The sequence below is a fragment of the Oreochromis aureus genome, linkage group 14 (assembly GCF_013358895.1).
Source record: "Oreochromis aureus strain Israel breed Guangdong linkage group 14, ZZ_aureus, whole genome shotgun sequence".
Taxonomy (NCBI): Eukaryota; Metazoa; Chordata; class Actinopteri; order Cichliformes; family Cichlidae; genus Oreochromis; species Oreochromis aureus.
Genome location: NC_052955.1, coordinates 14,192,935 through 14,212,931, shown reverse-complemented (window position 1 = coordinate 14,212,931; position 19,997 = coordinate 14,192,935). Strand labels below are relative to the sequence as shown.

General features: G+C 39.2%; 1 protein-coding gene across 2 annotated transcripts in view; it reads left to right on the top strand.

The window, feature by feature from the left end:
* esamb (endothelial cell adhesion molecule b) overlaps positions 1–19,997 on the top strand; it is a 60,880-nt gene that overhangs the window by 30,152 nt on the left and 10,731 nt on the right. Inside the window, exons 1-4 of one of the 2 annotated variants that reach the window (XM_031760201.2) lie at positions 6,614–6,945; positions 8,493–8,638; positions 9,430–9,631; positions 10,043–10,198. In XM_031760201.2, coding sequence (XP_031616061.1) covers positions 8,528–8,638; positions 9,430–9,631; positions 10,043–10,198 — 469 coding nt within the window. In that variant the 5' untranslated portion in view covers positions 6,614–6,945; positions 8,493–8,527. Of the gene's footprint in view, positions 1–6,613; positions 6,946–8,492; positions 8,639–9,429; positions 9,632–10,042; positions 10,199–19,997 lie in introns of those variants that run through there. The other variant, XM_039598309.1, reaches the window with a different exon arrangement.

Here is a 19,997-nt window from a genome sequence, read left to right as displayed (position 1 = left end):
GGTGAACAGTCTTCAGTTTTGCGTGTGTGTGTGTGTATATTTGTGTGTGTGTGTGCATGACTACACATGTGTCTGTTTTTGCATGTGAGAGTAAAATCATGCGACTTTGCTGTGAGAACCAGAGGGAGGTTGTGGGAGTTGGGAGCCATGTGTGCGAGGAGAATCAATTTAAACACAATCAAAAGTTAAGAGGGATTAAAGCTACTGTGATGAGATAGCACACTCAAAATGGTTTAAAATAGCTGCAGAGATTACACTAATGTAATCCAATTTAAAGGAGCCTTCCCCAAATATTTATTATTGAAGCACCATCTGCTTGAAGCCTGTAGGGTCAGTCCAGTATGCAGTTTTACACCAACAAGGCTATTTTGTTGTCCTACATTCCTGCTGGTCCTGTCTGTCAAAAAAAAATCAGAGAATAACCCATTTTTTTTTGGCTCAGTTTTAATCTTTGTTCATGTTTGTCCTCGTTTGACTTTAAAAAAATCTGGAAAATCTCTTTGCAATGGCTTTCTCACTTGCTGAACTCCTCGATAAAAGTAAAGCTCAAGGTCATTGAGATCTCTTAATCAGCCAGTGTAATGAAAGATTGTAATGAGCAAAAGGAGTCTAGTGTTTTAAATTATTTATGTTCATATTGTTTTATTCTGCATGGCCAGGCATTTGCACGGTCACTCTTAAGATTTTGTGGCCCCTCTGACCCAGATGAAAAGCTCAGTGCAGACTGAACATGCTATACAGCTTACATGAGCAGTGCTTCATCCAGAGCAGCTGTAAGTGCAAACATATGATCTCCATTTTAATTAATCATGTGTCACGCTATACATTATGGGAGATAACAGAAATTTGTCAGCTGCCACAGATGTTTTCATGTGGCTTTTTATTAAGATACTTGTGTTTGTTTATTCACAAAAACATGATTCCTAAGCAGGTTTCCAGAAGATTTTGCATGCTATTGTCACGGCTGACGAGGTGAGCCGTATGGAAGTGAAGAGAGGAAGGACCCACGAGCAGGCTCTGACTTTACTGAGAGGGAGCTTTATTCACAGTGAATATAAGCGATAACCACAGGTAGTAGAGTCATGTGAGCACCCCGTCAAGTCTTAAAGGGACATGATAAACCCTGCTTTAACTTGCCAGATTTCGTCGGCGCGAATACCAGGTGTGAACATCGTCTGCCCTGATAGCAGCTGGGGAGGACTATCCTCGTGTCGCTTTTTAGAAAAAAAATGTAGCGGGAATGAAACAGAACCTAAAGATGACCTACGACCTGAAACATGGAATCAGAGACGCAGGGAGACTAGGGAAGATGACACAGGGCAGAAATGTAGGGAGACAACATAGACAATCCAGCAAACAGCAGAAGAAAACACAGGGCTTATATATTCACAGGGGCAATCAGGGAATGGGAAACAGGAGGGAAACACAGCTGGGAGTAAACAGAACTGATGAGGCAAGGAAGCAAAGCAGAATACACTAACATGACACACAGACCTTCAAAGTAAAACAGGAAGTACACAGAGACAGCCTGGAGGGAGAAAGAGAACATGGAGGTGCACATGACGGAATGAGGAAGCACAGACACAGAGGGCGACTACACGAGGGAAACCGATTAAATACACAGGAAACCTAAACAAGAACACTGGACACTATGGAATAATAGTGTCTAACTACTCCCTACTGCTGTCAGACTCCACAACAAAGACTTCAACTGATCAAACACACACATCCACACATGTGCAATAGCAATAACACTAAGTGCATTACTCTTTTCTGGCATTGTTGTATTATACTCAATTGTATATAGCATTTGTATTCTATTTTATTCGATTGTATATAGTATTTTATTTTATTCTATTCTGTTGTGTACAGTTTCTTATTGATATCTTATTCCAGTGTTTTTCTCTAAATTTTCTATGTAACTTTGCACTGTCCACTGCTGTAACAAAACAAATTTCCCACGCATGGGACTAATAAAGGTTATCTTATCTTATAAACTAAGATACAAAGAGAACCTTAAACATCAACCATAATACAAAAGACACAAGGAACTCAAAACGCTGGGTCGAGAGACCCAGGATCCTGACAGTTATAATATATGTATGGTAACATAAAACTGGATACATAAAAATGAAAGTCTCATTTTAATCTTGTTTTCTCTTTTCAGGTATTATCATGTATAAAAAGAGTCGTTATTATTTATTTTTCTGTTTCTGGGAAACACCTGGTTATATCACCTCCAATATGGCAAATCTGAGCACACACACACACACACACACACACCCACACACACACACACAATCTTTGAGATGTTTACTCAACTGGCTTTTGGTGTCTTATTTTTTTCCTTTTCAGCTGAGGATATAGAGAAGTCCTACTAAATGAGATCCTGTTGACTCCTCGCTGTGGGTTTAAATAAAATAGGAATATGACTCTTGAAGACTTTCCAAACGCCGTTGGACCTTCTGGATTAAATTCTGAAAATCACTGAAAGTCACTTCACAGACTTCAAACTAACCATATTACAGCCGCTCCTTTTCAGATAATCATTTGTGGGAGAATGATGACAACATGTATCACATAATATAGGTATGCCTTACTAGAATGAAGTTGGGACACTTGCCCTAAGTTTCCTAGAGCATACACTTGCTAGCCACAGATTTTGGTACATATTGACCTGACTAGCATCAGGTTGCTGCAGATCCCCTTTTGCCTTAGAATTCTCTATAGAGCAGATTCAACAGGTGCTGGAGACATTCCTCAGATTTTGGTCCATATTGACATGACAGCATCACACAGTTGCAGCAGATCTCCTGTTCCCAAAGTAACTCCATTGGATTGAGATCTGGTGAAGATGGATACACTGTGGTCATAAAGGGATGGTCAGCATAATACTCAGGTATGCTGAGGTGTTTAAAAAATGCCCAGTTGATATGACAGGGCCATAACTGTGCCAATAAAGCATCCCTAGCATCTTCTTCTGCCACACTAGTCATCTGCATGCCTTCTATTGGATTCAATCCAGTCAATCTTTGGATGGACCGAATTGGCCTTCGTCTTTTCCTCCTGCCTGGCAGCTCCATCTTCAACACCCTTTGTCCCATAAATCCATTATTCCTCCTCTGCACATGTCCAAACTTTCTCACCCTTGCCTCTGTAACTTGTCTCCCAACTGCTCAACTTGAGCTCTCCTTCTGATGTACTCATTTTTAGTCCTGTCCATGCCGATCATTCCCAGTGGAATTCTTAACATCTTCAACTCTTCCATCTCCAGCTCGGCCTCCTGTTTTTTCCATTTTTTTTATCACCACCGTCTCCAAACCATACATCATAGCAGGTCTCACTACTATCTTGTAAACCTTCCCTTTCATTCCTGCTGCTCTCAGTCTGTCACAAATCACTCCTGACATCCATCTCCACCCACACCTCTCTGCCTGCACTCTCTTCTTCACCTCTCTTATACGCTTGTCTCTCGCTTAGGATGCTTGACCCCAGGTCTTTAAAATCATCCACGTTCTTTGCCTTCTACTTCTCGCAATTTCATTTATTCACCTGTCTCCTCTTCATTTACATACATGAAGTGCTCGCAGATTCAGCACCATATGATTTTCCATTTTCTGTTTTGTGTTGCTTCAGGGCATTTTCAGTGGTTTAAGGACAACAAACAACAGATTAAACTAAATATGGAAGAAGGTCAGTGGTTCTGACTGGCTCCTCCAGTTTTCTATAGATAAGAGTTGTATACATTAAATAGGTGGTTTAAAAATCTGCCTGTGTGAATTGGTGAATGTAACCTACAGCATAAAAGTTCATTGAATGGTTAATAAGATTGGAATAGTGATTAAAAAATGGCATGAAAATGTGAGATTGTGTTTACTGTCTAATTAAAATTAAAATATATCGTTTGTTAGGTCATTTTACAGCAAAAGCCCACCTCTGCTGTTTTGATTATGGAAAAGGGGGGGAAGAGGTGGAAATCAAGAGTTAATATCAGCCTCAGCTAAACCTTTAGCTCCAGAGAGAGACTCACACGAGGGAAAGACATGGGTGGAAGCAGAGATTACTCGGGGAGATAGAGTAAGGCTGGTTAAAGAGGATCAGTTTATCTTCACACAGGACTACATGGCTACCTGAGGGCTTGGGGGCGGAAGGCAGGGGGGCGACGTTTTATCCTTCACTTGATCATAACACAGCAAAAATAGGTTTGGATGCCCTGTTAGACATGCTAATTACACGTGTCTGAGTAAGTGAGGCACTACTTTGTGTATTTTTAGACACTTGCCGAGGCTGCTTTTTCAACATTTCGTTTTTATATAAGTCTGTGATTACTTACTTACTGCGTTGCATCTGTTTACAGTTATTTATTCATCTGCTGGGACTTAAATTTAGCTGCTCTAGCGAAATGATGGTTTCCACTGGGGTTTTATCTACCATCAGAGGATCTCTGGTTTCATATGAAAGTGCTTCCCCCTATGGACGACTGTCGGTACTACAGGAAACACATTTGGTCTCCTAATTGTGCTCCAGCTCCAGCATGCATGACATGGTTGACTGGGCTTGTTGTTCTGTTCTTTGTTAGTACAGTTTCGTTGCCATCTTAAATGCTTTTGCAGCTGAGAATCCACCAAGATGCCCCCCAGGAAAAATATTAGTAATATATTTTTTTAAATGTTGTTTATTCAAAAAGGAAAGAATCCTATTAGCAGAATCAAAGCGTGGCTAGGCTGAACAATAGCCTTTAGGAAAATATAATTAGGGCAAGGTTAGCTGAGGCTACCTAGTATCATTTCCTCCAGTATCCTCTTTTATTAGTAGCTTTTCCTGATTTTTTACCTCTGGTGAGGGATTTAAGTTGATTTATATCCATATCGACATGTTGAACAGTCTTTGTATCTGAGTCTGCTGACATACAGACACAGACAAACACACACACACACACACACGTATGCACATACACACACACACTCATCCCAGATGGAGACAGGCACGGATTAGTGAAGATTTTACTTCATTTAATAAACAATTGAATGACACAGTTCTGAGGATAAACCTGCTCAAAGAAGCACAAGAATAGTCTGGACTTAGAAGACTACAGGTTATTATCGTGCTTCATCACAAAATCTCTGTGTATCATTCAGAAATGCTGTTTGCATGCACTCCTGCTGCAAGCTCTCTGCACCCTAACCCTGCAGAAAAAAAGCTGGTCCTCTCTAATTGGGCCTTTTGTACACGCTGTATTTTGATCAGCGTACACTGAGCATGTGACAATTTAGAGAAGTCGGAGATACGCCACACAGCTACATCACAAACAAGACCATTTATGCAATAATATTACACAGTTGTTGCAGCACGTACATATTGCTTTATTGATGGGCATGATAGTAAAGACGATAGCTGGTGGAAATGAAATCGGAGAGCTAACAGGATTTGCGAGGGAAAAATCTATGTTTCAGATCTGAAAATAGATGATTTCGCTGTACCCCGGGCTGCTGTACATTACCAATCAAAAACAGGCTGATCTGACGGCTGATGCGGGCATGGTGGTGGTGATGATGGCGGCGATAAAGATATTAATCTCATGCATACATGCCCAATAGATGGCTTTACTCCTCAACATGGCTGGCACGAGCAAATGAGGAACAAGGAGGCGCGCTTTCTGATTAAAGGAAGAATGTTTTCCTTTCGTTTACGTGTCCCAGTATACATCACAGCTTTTGACATCTTTTCATGTGATGATGAAAAATAAAAGCAGGGTAGATCTCCCCTCAGTTGGTGACGTCCCTTTTATCTACAACCAACACTGTGTCCGCATTTTAGTATCCAGTATTTATGCGATTAGATGCCAACAGATGATGAGCCCCAGTTTGAGTATGAATGAGCAGCTCTGCTACATCTACTAATTGTTAGCGTGCCTCTGTGTAATTCATAAGTTTAAGGGTCTTATCAGTTTCAGTACTGCCTAGTTAAAGGTCAAGGTTCACCTGTGTATTTGCACATTCACCCAAAGGGAGATCAAACTGCACTGTCCCTCATGTGCACCATGTGATCGCAATCCAAAAAATGCGCCTGACATCAGAGGTGTTAGGGTTGAATGCAGGAGTCAAGTTGCTTTCTGCCATGAAAAATATTTCATAGATAATTTTCTTCTATCAAATGTTTCTGATTGCATCATTTGCAGGATCCACAAACAGGTTCAGCTGAGGTCACCCTAACCCCGTAACCACCCCGCAGTTTTGTAATTGAAAAGCCTACATGTTGCTGTGATGATCGTGACCCTGGTATTGGTGGGAGAAATGACCGTGTGTTACATCATATCTGTGTACAGCTGAGCTCTTTTGCTCACATGAGGTGAGAGGATTGAGTCTGAGATTGTTGAGGGATTAGTCAGCAGGACTTACCAGATTCAGAGATTGAGAAATTAAGGGATAGGAGCACCACATTTGCAGGGTCACATTGTCCCAGGAGGAATAAGAAAGCACTGAGTCACTGCAGGAAAAAGTGCATGTGAAAAAAAAACAAGTTCTGTTTCATTTTTTGGTGCTTTATACACGCACACACACTTTCCTCCTTTTCATCTGTGCCCCATTCAGCCCACCCCACACCACCACCCTCTGCCTAATTCTCCTGCCCCTGCATGGCTTCACTCTGGGAGAGAAGGAAGGCGTGTCTGCATGAACAGATGTGGGGATCTCAGCTGGATGTCTATGGATCATAACGCTGCCTCTCACTCCTCTCTGCTACACCCTGCCATCCATTTGAGCGCACGAGGGACACTTTTCACTGTTTCACTTGCAGCAGTTAAAGGATATAGCAGCAGTGGTTCTTTTTCACGTCCTTGGCTTTAGTTTTTTAAACCAAGCTCCAAACTGGAGACTCAGACGGAGACCAGCTGCTGGGATCAGTTGATCCAGCTTCAGGTGTCTGGTTCGGGTGACTGGGCACCCTGTGAGTTCAAAAAGATCTCTTTTGTTTTTTCATTTCTCACCTCCTATCATCATTCCACCTCCTTCTTCTCATCGTCTTTGGTTTCTTTTCTATGTGCAAATGTATTTAAGAGTTTAAGAGGAAGCATTTTCCAACCACATCAGCTTCATCTGAATGTTAACAGTAGCGAGATAGTGGACACTTTTGGTTGATGATTTTAAGAAAGTACCTAAAATTAGTTTGAGATAAGCCAAAATTCTACTTTCTTTATGTCTTAAACCTTTATCAGATGAAGAACCAAATATAACGTTTTAATTTGCATCTTAACAATGAAACATTGCTGGTGTGTGGGTGTGTGGGGGGGGGTCACATGAGTGAAAAGAAAAGCGTTAATATCCTCCAATAAAAATAAAGGGTTGAAATTTTAATGTATTGATACGAAGGGTTAAGATTTGTTTTCTCGTTCGCCGTTTGCTCGTTTCGCATGCAGAACAGTATAAAGTGATGGAAAGAGACTTAATCTCCTGTAGTGTAAATCTTTTATGAAGACTAAATTTGAGAATTTAGAGGCTGGATGTGTGGTGATTTAGATCTTTGTTGTTTTGCCACCACTAATGTAAGCTTGTTTTGCCATAGATAATAACTTAAGAGATACTGATTTAAATTAAAATTGTCAAGAGTGCTCAGATCAGAGAAACTAAAGTAGTAATCTCCACCTTCTGCAATGTTATCATTGAGTTTTTACTACATATGAAGATGTTACAATGAAGCCATTAAGTCTTTTGACGATTTTAGTTATTGTTTTTGTGCTATTCAAAAGTTTTTATGCCGCTAATTTTGGTTCATCCAGTTTAAAGAACGATGAGCGTATGCCACTTATGCCACAGTTTACTAGTCCTCCTGTTCTAGTCCTGGCAAGATTTTAGTGACACTTACTTAAAAATACACAACTTGTGTTCAAGGTCAACTCACATTTGTCATATGATGGGCAATGACCTGGGAATTGTGAAGGATCATGAGATGGATGAGCTGCTACGTCTCTGATGTTCTGGTTTCCTGATTAGTTCTTTTCATATTGAAGTGCAAAGCAATTACTGCGAAGAAAGATGGTTAAAATCACTCAACTAATATCTCTTACATGGCCATGACGATGGCAGACATTTACAGAACAAAAACAAAAGAAAACTTGTTATTGATATTCAGACAACTTAAAATAGAATCAGGGTGATTTTTATACCAAAGTATTATTAAAAATTATTGCTTCAGCTTCTTATATCAGTGAAAATCAGTGCTGCTTCTCTCTGCTTAATGTTATTATGTGAATATCTTTGATATCTTCCATAACTGCAAAATAATGATCACTTGTTGAAGCCCTGCAAAAAAATGGATTCAATCTAATCCCCAGAAATAAGTCGAATAAAACAAACGCAGAAGTTAAACTGACTTATTGTATTGCCATAGCAACCTGGCTTTCTGCAAAAAGCAGTCAAGACTGCTGTTCAGCTGCTCCGTCGAGGTCATAATAAGAAGTGCTTTTTAAACCCTTGTTATCACTGTTTTGGTTCCAGGTGACACAAAGAAGGTGGAGTTCCCCAGAAAAGAGATGGAGGTGGTACAAGGCCAGATGGTGGTGTTACAAGCGTGGTACAGCCCCAGCGGAGACATTTCCAAAAACTCTGTCATTTGGTACTTCTCTGGGAACGAGTCCAAGCAGGTGAGAAGGGCACAGCCGAAGCAGTGTAACGTTGTGCTGAATAGCTGCTCTGACCTCTGGTGCAAAGACAATCGAGAGCCTCTTTAAAGAGATTAGAGTAAAGTACAGTTTGCTGGTTGGTTCTCTGGCTAGCGCTACAGAAGCTTTACATCTAATGCAAAAACTATTAGAGCTCAAACAACGAACTGAACTACTTTGCGTAGATTATTTTCTATCGTACAATATCAGTTTAAAGACTGTATTTAAAGCTGTGTTTAGATCTTCTTATCGTTTAATTTAAGCAAGAGGAAAAGAGTAATGTTGCATTGCATGACAATGTTACATTCTGACTAACCCGTAGTGATTTGTGAAACATGTTGATATGTAGAGATTAGGATTATTTCTAAAACCACTGATGGTGTCTAATTCATAGTGGAAGGAAGAAGGGGTGGGCGTTAGGAAGGAAAATATGCCTCTAATGACACTTGAGCCCTACATTGTGCTGTACCTCTCTTACGCAGCACACGCTGCTAGTGAACTTGCATATGCCTGCACATGCACTATGTTTGTGTGTGTTTATATGATTAATATAATCTAAACAGTTTCCGATGCCTGTGAGATTATCTCAAACAGAAAATCAGGCTAAAATTCAACATCCACCATCTGTACATGCCAGGATTATCTTTATGAAGGACATGGTAATCTGCACATCTTAATATCAAGCAGAATTCAAAAAATGTTTCATTTGAATGAAATAATCCATATCGATGTAGTGATGTCTGTGTTTCTGTGGATGTGTTCTCTTCGTGCAGGTGATAAACTTTAGCTCAGGTGAGGTCGGACACGGTCAGAACGAGTTCACAAAAAGAGTGGGCTTCAGTGTGGCCATGCCCTCGGCCAACCTCTCCATCTACATCAATAACACCCAGGAATCCGACTCTGGTCGCTACATGTGTATTGTCATCATCCCCGGAGCTCCTGGCATTTCTGGGGAGATGAGCCTTAATGTCAAAGGTAATGGTCCGCAGCGTCAGAGGAATTTCAAAGGTTAGATGTAATCAGAAAGTCTGCAGTGCAGCTCACACATTTCCTCGGATTTGGAAGTTCAGGCGAAGTAAATGCTAAGCATATTTTAAAGGATTTAGGATTAGACCAGTCTGTCAAAAATCATATATTTATATGAGAAAGCACTGTCCACATAAAACTCATCTGCTGTTTAGGGATTCGCTGGGCTCTCAGGTTGTTATGTCATCCTCCAGCAGCAGATTGAAACTTACTTTTTTTTGCGGCGTGGCTACTGCCCTGAGACATTTCCACATCGCCGGCACTGCATTACAACCATAGAAGTTCAGTAAATGGGGCTGCTGGTGTAGCTTCTTATCACACATGTTTTAAATCACTAACATTATCTGTCCCTCTGCCCAGTCCCTCCTTCTCCCCCAGTGTGCACCATGACAGGGAACCCAGTGGTGAAGGGCAATGTGACTCTGAGCTGTAAGTCCAGTCATGGAAAGCCTGTCCCTCAGTACAAATGGACCAAGGCTGCACCCATGTCTGAGGTCTTCTTCTCTCCAATGCAGAGTGAGTATTTTCCCAGCACGCAATGCCTAAACTTAAATGACTTGTGCCCCCCCCGCCTGCAAAAACAACTCTCCACCCACTCCATATTTTCTCACTTGATGTCGTGTTCATCCTTTCAGGTTATGTTTGCCCAGGTTTTGCATCAGCACTGAAAAAAAAGTCCCCACCGAGCAGTGTGCTCTGGTGATTATACAAGGACCTGTTTCACAGGCATCATACTGTGGCAGGGAAAAGCACACTGATCATTTCAGGTTCCTGCTGTAGTTGGTAGTTTGCTGTGGTGTTTCACTGATGCAACTGATGGAACAGAGCCATCCTTAAAGAAGCTGGTTTCACTTTGGCTTTACCTCAGCGACATGGGTTCACAATGTCTCCCATTAAAGATGAATGTCTCAGAGGTAAACATGGAAATACCTGAGCAAAAGTGTTTTTATTTCTATTATTCATTAACTTAGTGTTCCACAACAGGAGGAGTTATTCAAACTAATTTCCAGAAATAGTTATCATACTGAGAATGCAATGGGATAGCGGGAACTCTTCCAGTATGTTGGACCAGGTCACTTTTCCATATTCCGCTTAATTTTCTGACTGTGAATCTCTAGATGCTGTTTTCATGCTGTGCAGGTGTCAAAAATGAAAGACCAGAGGAATTCATAGCCTTACAGAAACTGTGCAGCAGTCAAAGACAAGAAGGGAAGAGCAAGTGCTTTGATGCCCTTTTCCCCAGTATTTTGCCTCTCAGGCATCACACCAAGGTGTTTGGGTTGTTTGAAGCCTGAGAACAGGACAGGAACTAAACAAGACCAAAGAAAAATAGCCTCTGCTTGGGTTTAATGTTCTCCTGAGACTTTCTAAATAATATCATTATTAATCATAATCCATAACAGAATGCAAATAGGTCCATAATTTGTTGTGTAGGGCTGTTTTATAATTTTGTTTTGTTTTTGAAACTGCACGCCATCACCCTGGATTTTTAAGTGAGACATTCAAGATGTGGTTGAATTGCAAATTCAGCTATTTAACAAAAACTTTGGATTAACTGTTGAGGAATTACAGATATTTTTTTTAAATAGTCTCCCGTTTTCAGAAGATCAGATGCTGTGTTTCCTCCCTTAAGATGCTCTGCTAAGCCGTTACTGCTGCCACCTTCAGTTGTTGCTTGTTTGCGCCTCTCAGCCTCACATTTATTTTCTATATCCAATTTTGTTGCCTTGCAATACTCTTGGGATGCTTTTGCAGTTTGCTTTGGGTCATCATCCATTTGCACTTTACTGCCTGATCAGTTTTGCAGCATTTGGCTGAATTTGAGCAGAGAGTTTAGCAGCAGTCACATCATCAAAAAACACTAGTGACCCACTGCCCATGATATAATATTGTCTCCACCGTGTTTGACAGATCATGTGGCATGCTTTGGATCATGAACTGTTTCGCGCCTTCTCCATATTTTTATTTTCCTGTCATTCTGGTACAAGTTAATCTTGGCTTGATCTAGCCATAAAACTGCTTGTCAGGTAATTGATGAAACTATTTTAAGCCTCTGAAAATAGAAGACTATGTATAAAAATGGCTGTAATTCCTGAAGAGTTCATGCTAAATTTGTTGTGCAACCCTTTAAATTAAAGCTGAAAGTCTGCTATCTAACTGTATCTTTTAAAAAAGGGCCAACAGTTGTTATTATGGTCACATCCGATACATATCTGATGTTTTAGAAAGCGACTGCTGTTTGAATGATCATGTCACATTAAATCCGTCTTTTACGTAACTGACACAAGACAGACGCCAATTATCAGCGCCGGAGAAGCGCCCGAGAAGACATCGTGAACGCTTCCTGGCCATCCAGTGTAGATGTCAGTGAAACTGTTGGGAAGACAACGTTGGAGAAACGTGAACATTTTATTTGTACTGTATAATCTGCAGATTCTGACAGAAATCTGCAACTATCCTTTGAAGCACCGCTCCTCTAAAACAGCAATAAGGATAATTATTAGGCCATATGTAAATAACAAAATAACTTTATAACTTAAAGCAAAATTGGGAAACGTAAAGTCCGAAACAAGTCTTTATATTAAGGGCCATCAGTCAAACAATATTGTTTGCTCTGGGTCTAAACAGAGCGCGTTGTATGTGACGTCTTCTTTTGCGCATGCGGGCCGCTTTGAGGGTTCACACTAGAGCGCGTTTGCTGTCGCATTTTATTTGTAGTGTGAACAAGCAGACAAAAAAATCGGATTTGATCAAAAAATCGGAATTGAGCATTAAGACCTGCAGTGTGAACGTAGCCTTAGTTAATCAAGTTTCAAAGTTTAGCAGAATCACACATTGAAAAATAACAACTGGGAAAAAATAACCTGCTAACAGAAATAACAGAAACCTTGCTCATCTCAGTTTTTCCACAAACACATAGACGACAACTTGAATATGCAAGAACCAAATCACATAATCCTGCTGAGTTCAGAGAATTGTTTTATTGAAGTGATGAAAGTGAATTGGAACCATGAGGACAATTGGATCAGCAGTATGTCATGGGTCAGATGGTCAAAGCCTGCCAAAAAGACCATAAGACGTGGAGATTTGGTACTCTGTTACAGAGCAAAGCATCTTAGATCATTGGAAGAAAGCTGTACTTTCTTAATGATGAGTTTTTCTGGGAAGACGGCGACCCCAGCACTTCTAAATGTTAAAACACTGGTTCAGGAAACATGTCCCCGGATTTAAATCCCTTTTAAAATCATCAGTGAGATTTAAGCAAAACAGCTGCAGCACAAAAGGAAAGGAATATTAGTGAATTCAATATTAGTGAATATGAGAATATTAGGAGCAGAACACAAAAGACAGGAACATTTGTCAGAAACGATCAGAAACGTATATTAACCATTATGGCAAAATGCACTGCTTGATCGTCACAGTATCACACACAGTCAGTTAAACCTCAGGCATATCAGTCTGTCCAGTTAGGAATGATAGATCATTGTGAATACATTTAATGCAAATAAAAGAGGGTTTTACTTGTAGTGGCCACAGATTGTTGCTCTCTCCTTATCCCTCCTGATTGATTTTGCTCTAGTTTTGTTTTGTGTTAGTGCCCTTGTCACTACTGGCCAACAGAGTTATTTGCATCTCTCATGACAGTCTATCAGTCATTACATGAGGACATAGACAGAGCCGTAGAAGTGCATCAACAAGCAGGACTGGTATATGCTCCTTTGTGCGAGGAGGAACAGGAGGACCGTTGACAGAGCCCTACAGAACGACCTCCAATGGGCCGCGTATGTGCATGTTTCCGAGCAAATTGTCAGAATCAGACTGCATGAGGGCGGCATTAGTGCCAAATGTTCTTTAGAATGTCCTGTGCTCTGTGCATCTGCCAAAAAACAGCAGAACTGGTAGGACTTTTCTCTCAACAGATCACAGTATGTTCACACTGAGCAGATGTGGATGGTGTGAAAGAGTCGGAAGATGCTGTGGCGAATATTGTAATGCCTGCAACATCATCTGGGAAATGAATGGGCTGCATGATGTCAGTCTGTGTCAGTGAACACATGCTGCACTGAAGGATGTCAATCCCTATCATCTATCACCTCCTGTTCCTCCTTGTACCAAGGAGCAGATACCAGTAATGCAGCTCTCCTCCTTGTAATGATCCATTTCCTAGTATCTCCTCCACACTCTTGAGACTGTTCTGGGAGACGCAACAAAACTTCTTGCAATAGTACACATGGATGGGGATGTGCTCTCCTGGACGAGCTGGACTGCCTGTGCAACCTGAATGGACTGCAGGTACTGTCTCATGCAAAAGTAGCAGCAAGATCACTAAGAAAAAGCAAAATTGCAGAAAAATCATTCAGAGTGTATAAAGAGAGAGTAATGGTCTGTGGCTACCACATGCAAAACCATTCCACTTTTGTGATCCTCTCCAGTACACCTGTTGTCACTTTCATCTGAACCACAGCAGGTGAAATGGATTCACAGTGATTCATGATTCCCAACTGAACAGATTGACCCTGTCGAAGTTTAATTATGTGAAGATGTTTTGTCTTTGTTCACTACAGTGTAGTGAATAAATAAATATTTTCATTGAGTTTTATTGTTTACACCGGCAGGATAAAGGGGTTGAATAATTTTGACTGCAGCTGTAAATGTTTCAAATGGACTTCAGAGAGAGATCCTCGATCGTGGCGTGACGCACAGTGTGAAATCCTCTTTACTGAATGAGACACACAGCATCCTCCTTTCAACGTGCTGCACAAGCGCAAGAGAGAAAACAGGAATTTCTGTATTATTTTTCACGTCTGTCGCCAGAAAAAGAAAAAAAACGAAAGAAAGGAAAAAAAGACACCATCTGTTTCTGAGCAGTAGGACTTTGGCTGATTGATTGAGTATTGACTTAACTGTTCTGATCTCTGGCTTTCATCTCTTTAAGTCCTCAAACTCATAACATGAAAACTACTCCCTTTGATTGTGCATCCTCTCACATGCTTTCAACACTCGAGCTCCAACCCTGCGCTCATCTTTTTATGCACACTGATATATGCTAACTCTGTGACACTTGAACTTTACTCTGCCCATCACTGCTTATCCCTTTAAGCAGTCTCTCTCTCCCTCTCTGTTTTTTCCCCTCTCTCTGCTGATCCTCTCGCCGCACGTCTCATTTCCTGTTGGCCTAGGTGCCTAATCTAACAAGCCCCATGTCATTACTTGATCAGCCCCTCTAAGAAGCATAAGTTGGATTTGGGACAGAGAGTGCAGCACATCTTGCTACCCCTCCCTTCAATTTGTACCATTCCTTCTCTACCTTTCATTTAAGCTCACTTTCTTTTTCATCTTTTTGTAAAAAAAAAATTGAAAGAGTGGAGAGCCTGCCCCCAGAACATGCTTGTCCTTGGGTTCATGGGTAAGGGCTTTCATTCATACATTTTTCAGTTATTCCCCATACTCTTTCTCACCTCTACCTGCAAGAATAATTATGTTTGTAGAGTCAACATGGCACTCCTTAAGCTCTAAGAAAGCTTTAAAGGAAAAGAAAAATCAACCCATTTGTAATAATGCTTATAATAGTATTTTTTATAATACTTACAATAATTATTTTTTAAAAAAAGACTAGATTCAAACTCTGTAAATATTAATTATAAAACCACTCAGTTGTCTTTATTTTAACCATTTGGAATTGTGAACCAGTGTTTTATGTTGTAATCTTTCCTGAGTATTTCCATGACAAGCAGGGGTTAAAGTGGGCCGGAACAATCTGGAACAGCATTCCTGCACCTTCAGTTAATGAGGAATTAAATCTGACAGACAGATTATTGTACAGTGGTGAAATTTTTTTTGCCCCTTTCCGGATTTCCTGTTTTTTCTATGTTTGTCACACTTAAATGTTTCAGATCATCAGACAAATGTAAATATTAGACAAAGATAACACAAGTAAACATAAAATGCAGTTTCTGTGTGAAAAAATAAGAAATAAAGTAATTGAGATCTCTTAGTCTGGTAAGGTTTATAAAGCCATTTCTAAAGCTGTGGTACTACAGTGAGAGCCATTATCTACAAATGGCAAAAACATGAATCAGTACTCTAAGACCACAAGGATGACTCATCCAAGAGCTTAAAAAGACCCCAGAACAACATCCAAAGAACTGCAGGCCTCACTTGGCTGAGTTATGGTCAGGTGTTCATGACTCCTCAATAAGAAAGAGACTGGGCAAAAACTACCTACAAGGCCAAGTTCCAAGATGAAAACCACTGCTTAGCAAAAGGAACGTAATGGCTCAAATCAGTTTTGGGAGAAAACATCTTGATGATCCCCAAGACTTTTGGGAAGATGCTCTGTGGACTGACAAGACAAAAGTTGAACATTTTGGGACGTGTGTCCCATTACATCTGGTGTAAAAGTAACACCGCATTTCAAAAAAGCAGAAAAGGAGAATGTCTAGCCATCTGCTTCTGACCTCAAGCACACTTTGGTTCTGCAGCAGGACAATGATCCAATAAACACCACCAAGTCCACCTTTGAATGGCTTAAAAAAAACAAAAATGAAGCCTTCGGAGTGGCCTAGAATTCAATTGATATGCTGTGGCATGAGCTTAAAAAGGTGGTTCATGCTCGAAAACTCTCCAATGTGGCTGAATTACAACAATTCTGCAAAGATGATTCTGCCAGAATACCTCCACAGTGCTGTAAACTCAGTTATTGCAAACGCTTGATTGCAGTTGTTGCTGCTAAAGGTGGCCCAACCAGTTATTAGGTTTAGGGGCCATTTACTTTTTCACACAGGGTCATTTTTTTCACTTAATAATAAAGGCTTTCATTTAAAAACGAGATTTTGTGTTAACTTGTGTTATCTTTGTCTAATATTTACATTTGTTTGATGATCTGAAACATTTAAGTGTGACAAACAGAAAAAAAGAGGAAATCGGGAATGGGGCACCACTGTATATCACTATTGAATGAGTTCATTCTTCATGTGCTGCAGGCTGTCAGGGGCAGCTTGGTGGTACTTACTCAGTAACAAGAAAAAAACTGACATCCCAAGGCCCACTTACACTTTCAACACATCCCTTTTTTGTTGTTGCAGTGATCCATTCATGGTGCAGAAGTAAATAAACTGAAGTGAGCACAAACAGAGTAACATTTTTTTAAATGGAAGGTAGTTTTAAATGCAACTTTTTAATCAACTTAACAAATGTCACCAAACACTCACAACTGTTTCTGTGCAGTTTATCAAAAAGTGGACAGTTGCTGTATTTCCCAGGGAAAGAAAAAATGTTAATGTGTGACAGTGACAGAGGAAGAAAGGAAACGAAGATCAAAGGTTATTTTCAAAAGTAATCATTGTTCAGCGTGTGACATTTTTATGGACTAGTAAGTTAAAATTTACGTGTAATGTTCTGATTCATTTTAGAGTGCTTAAATAAAATTTTGGATCTGTAGGTGATGTGTTGCTAAATTATGTTTTTGTGAAATGTCTTGCAAAACAAATTTAAGTCATTTAAATTTTAAGAAAATACTGTTCAGACTAGTGCAGGGTACACTGGTTAGTTTACAGTAATGCAGTGCGCTTGACTGGTTACAGCTAGGGCAATGTTACTAGGTTACATCAAGGGTAGCAGACATCAAGGTATAAACAAATCAGCCATATAGCCTGTGTAACATCTGCTTAGATATTGTTGAATTCAGTTGGTTGCATCATCAGAGAGAGCAATGAATATCAGAGTAGAAACCCAGGTCAGCAGATCACAGGTTGTACACAAGGAAAAACCTACTGGAGCTTACAAAACAATGTCTTATGTGCCCTTTTTCTAAGTGATTCTTAAGACTAAGACCCTGTCTTGGTGTTCCCCACCTGCCAAATCCCACTTTAACCCCTCATGACAAGGATTTTTAAACTTACAAGCCTCATTAATATTAAGCAGAAGGGTTGACTTTGTCCTTTAAATCTTTGCAGTATGTTGTGTTAGATTTAGCTGTCATCCCATTGCAGTTTTTAACTGTGTACTATAAGATTATGTTAATTTATTATTTTGTAGTTAAGCTATGATGTGGGTTAGTAAATAAATATGAATATAGTCAATAATAACCCTAAATTGTGTAAATTTAATATGCTTTCATATTTTATTACGTATATATGAATATTTCACATGTGAAAAATGTGAATGTTTTTCTTGCAGATATGGATAAAAAAATATCTGTATCACTTTCAGTCACGGTTTTAGCTTTCATGGTTAGCGAGTTAGCACACAGAATAACTGACTTAATCCAAGAGGACCTAAATATCACTCATTAAATCTTAAAGTATATATATATATATATATATATATATATATATTGAACAAAATCTTATACAGTCATTGATTTAAAAAATGGTTAATATTTGATAGCTAGCTAGTAGCTAATTAGCTTTAGCTTGATGTGCTGGAAATCTGTTCAGCAGCTAGTTTGAAACAGAGTAACTGTAAAAATCAAAGGAATTGTTCAACTGTTTAAACTCATTAACTTGATATGTAAACTTTGTAACCATGCTATACAGTTTGTAGTTTAGTGTGCTATAAATAAATGTTTATTAATAGCAAAATGTAAAATTAGTAGGCTACAATACGAGTAATTAACAGTTTCTGCTGGCAATAGTTTTACTTATTTAGCTAAGTAAAACTATTATTATTACTATTATTATTATTATTATTATTATTACATATTGTCTGTTCACTGTAGCTTTTTTTTACAGCATATATGCTGTGTAAAAGTCTCAAGTCAACACTCATTTAAAAAAACAAAAAAGAAAAAAAAAATAGCCTCCAAGGAGCCAGATGTTCTAAGTTCTCCAGGCTTTATAAAGGGTTTAATAAAATATATTTTTTTTATAATTTTATAAATTAATTTTGACCACCTTTTTAGCTATTTAACACTAACCTATGACTTATTCAAGCATAAAAGAGGCACCTAAAGTCTAGGAGATTTATGGTGCAGAGTGCAAAGATGTCAGAATACATTATATTATTGTAAAAACCAATTTTTTCCCCCTATATACTGTATCTGTTTGAATATTGTTACTGCAGCCCAAATACTCTTGAGACACTCCTCATACTAAGGATATCATATAAACATAGGCATGAAATTAATAGATATATGAGTGAATAAACAGGGAAAGGTGTCTTTTATGCTTGTGTTTTCGTTGTGCTTCTTACTTACTCGAAATGTTATCAGCTTATCACTGTTTACCCCTTTAGGTCAGAATTAATGTTAATACCCTTTACTGACATCCAAACTAAACGTGTTTGTTTACAATGCTGTGCAAACTAATCCTGCATTGGATGGGCACATATGCCATGTGAGGTAGCTGACTATACCATTAGCTGCAAAGTCTGCCAATTTCCATGAGTCACATGTCATGTGTCAAGGCTTTGACAAATGCTGCTCATTGACCTTGCAGTGATGGCAGCATAACATCAGTAATGGTCCCATCTTGACATAAAGTCGCACTTACTGTAACATCAGATCCCTGCAGCTCTGTTTCCACGGGGATCTGTGATCACTGTGCAGGCTTGAAATCGCTCCAAGCTCCAAACGAGTCAGCTGATACGCGGCTAATCTGTCACAATTAGGTTGGGCCCTTCACAGCTGGTTTTTTAGGCCCAGGGATTAAATAATGACAGCAGGACAGGTGCACTGTAAAATATAACTTGTTGTTTCAACTTAAAAATATGAGGTAAAGGGCTGCCTTAAAATTTTAAGTTAAGTCAAGAAATAGAGTTTGTTCTTATAACACAACCAATTGTTATCTTAATGAAAAATCACATGTTGTCTAAACTTTCGTCTTAGTTTAGTTGACTGAGATTTGTTAGTCAGTTCAACTCCTTTAATTGTCATTTTACTTGGGAAAACCCTTTCAGCTAAATTAAAATAATCTATTGTTTAAACTCTTGTCCTAGTTCAGTTGACTTGGGTTTTTAGTTAATTCAAATGCTTTAGTAGTTCTTTTAACTTAGAATCTATTTTAGCTTAACTAACATAATCTGTTAGCTAAGTTGATTTAAGTTTATTAATTAACTGAGCTCCTTAAGGTAGCTGAGTGAACTTGTAAATCAGTTTCATTTTAATTATCAGAGTTGATTGACTGGATGTAAAGAAAAAATGTGTATTAAACATCTTAAGTTTTGTTTTGTTTTTTAGCTTTCTAACATCCATTTCAGCAAAACTACCTGTTAGGTTTATCTTAGATCTCAGGTTTAAATACCTACATTCCTTTAAATTAATTTTCTGTTGTTTACAGAAAAAAAAAATAGAACCCCACAGATTCCATTAAAGTCT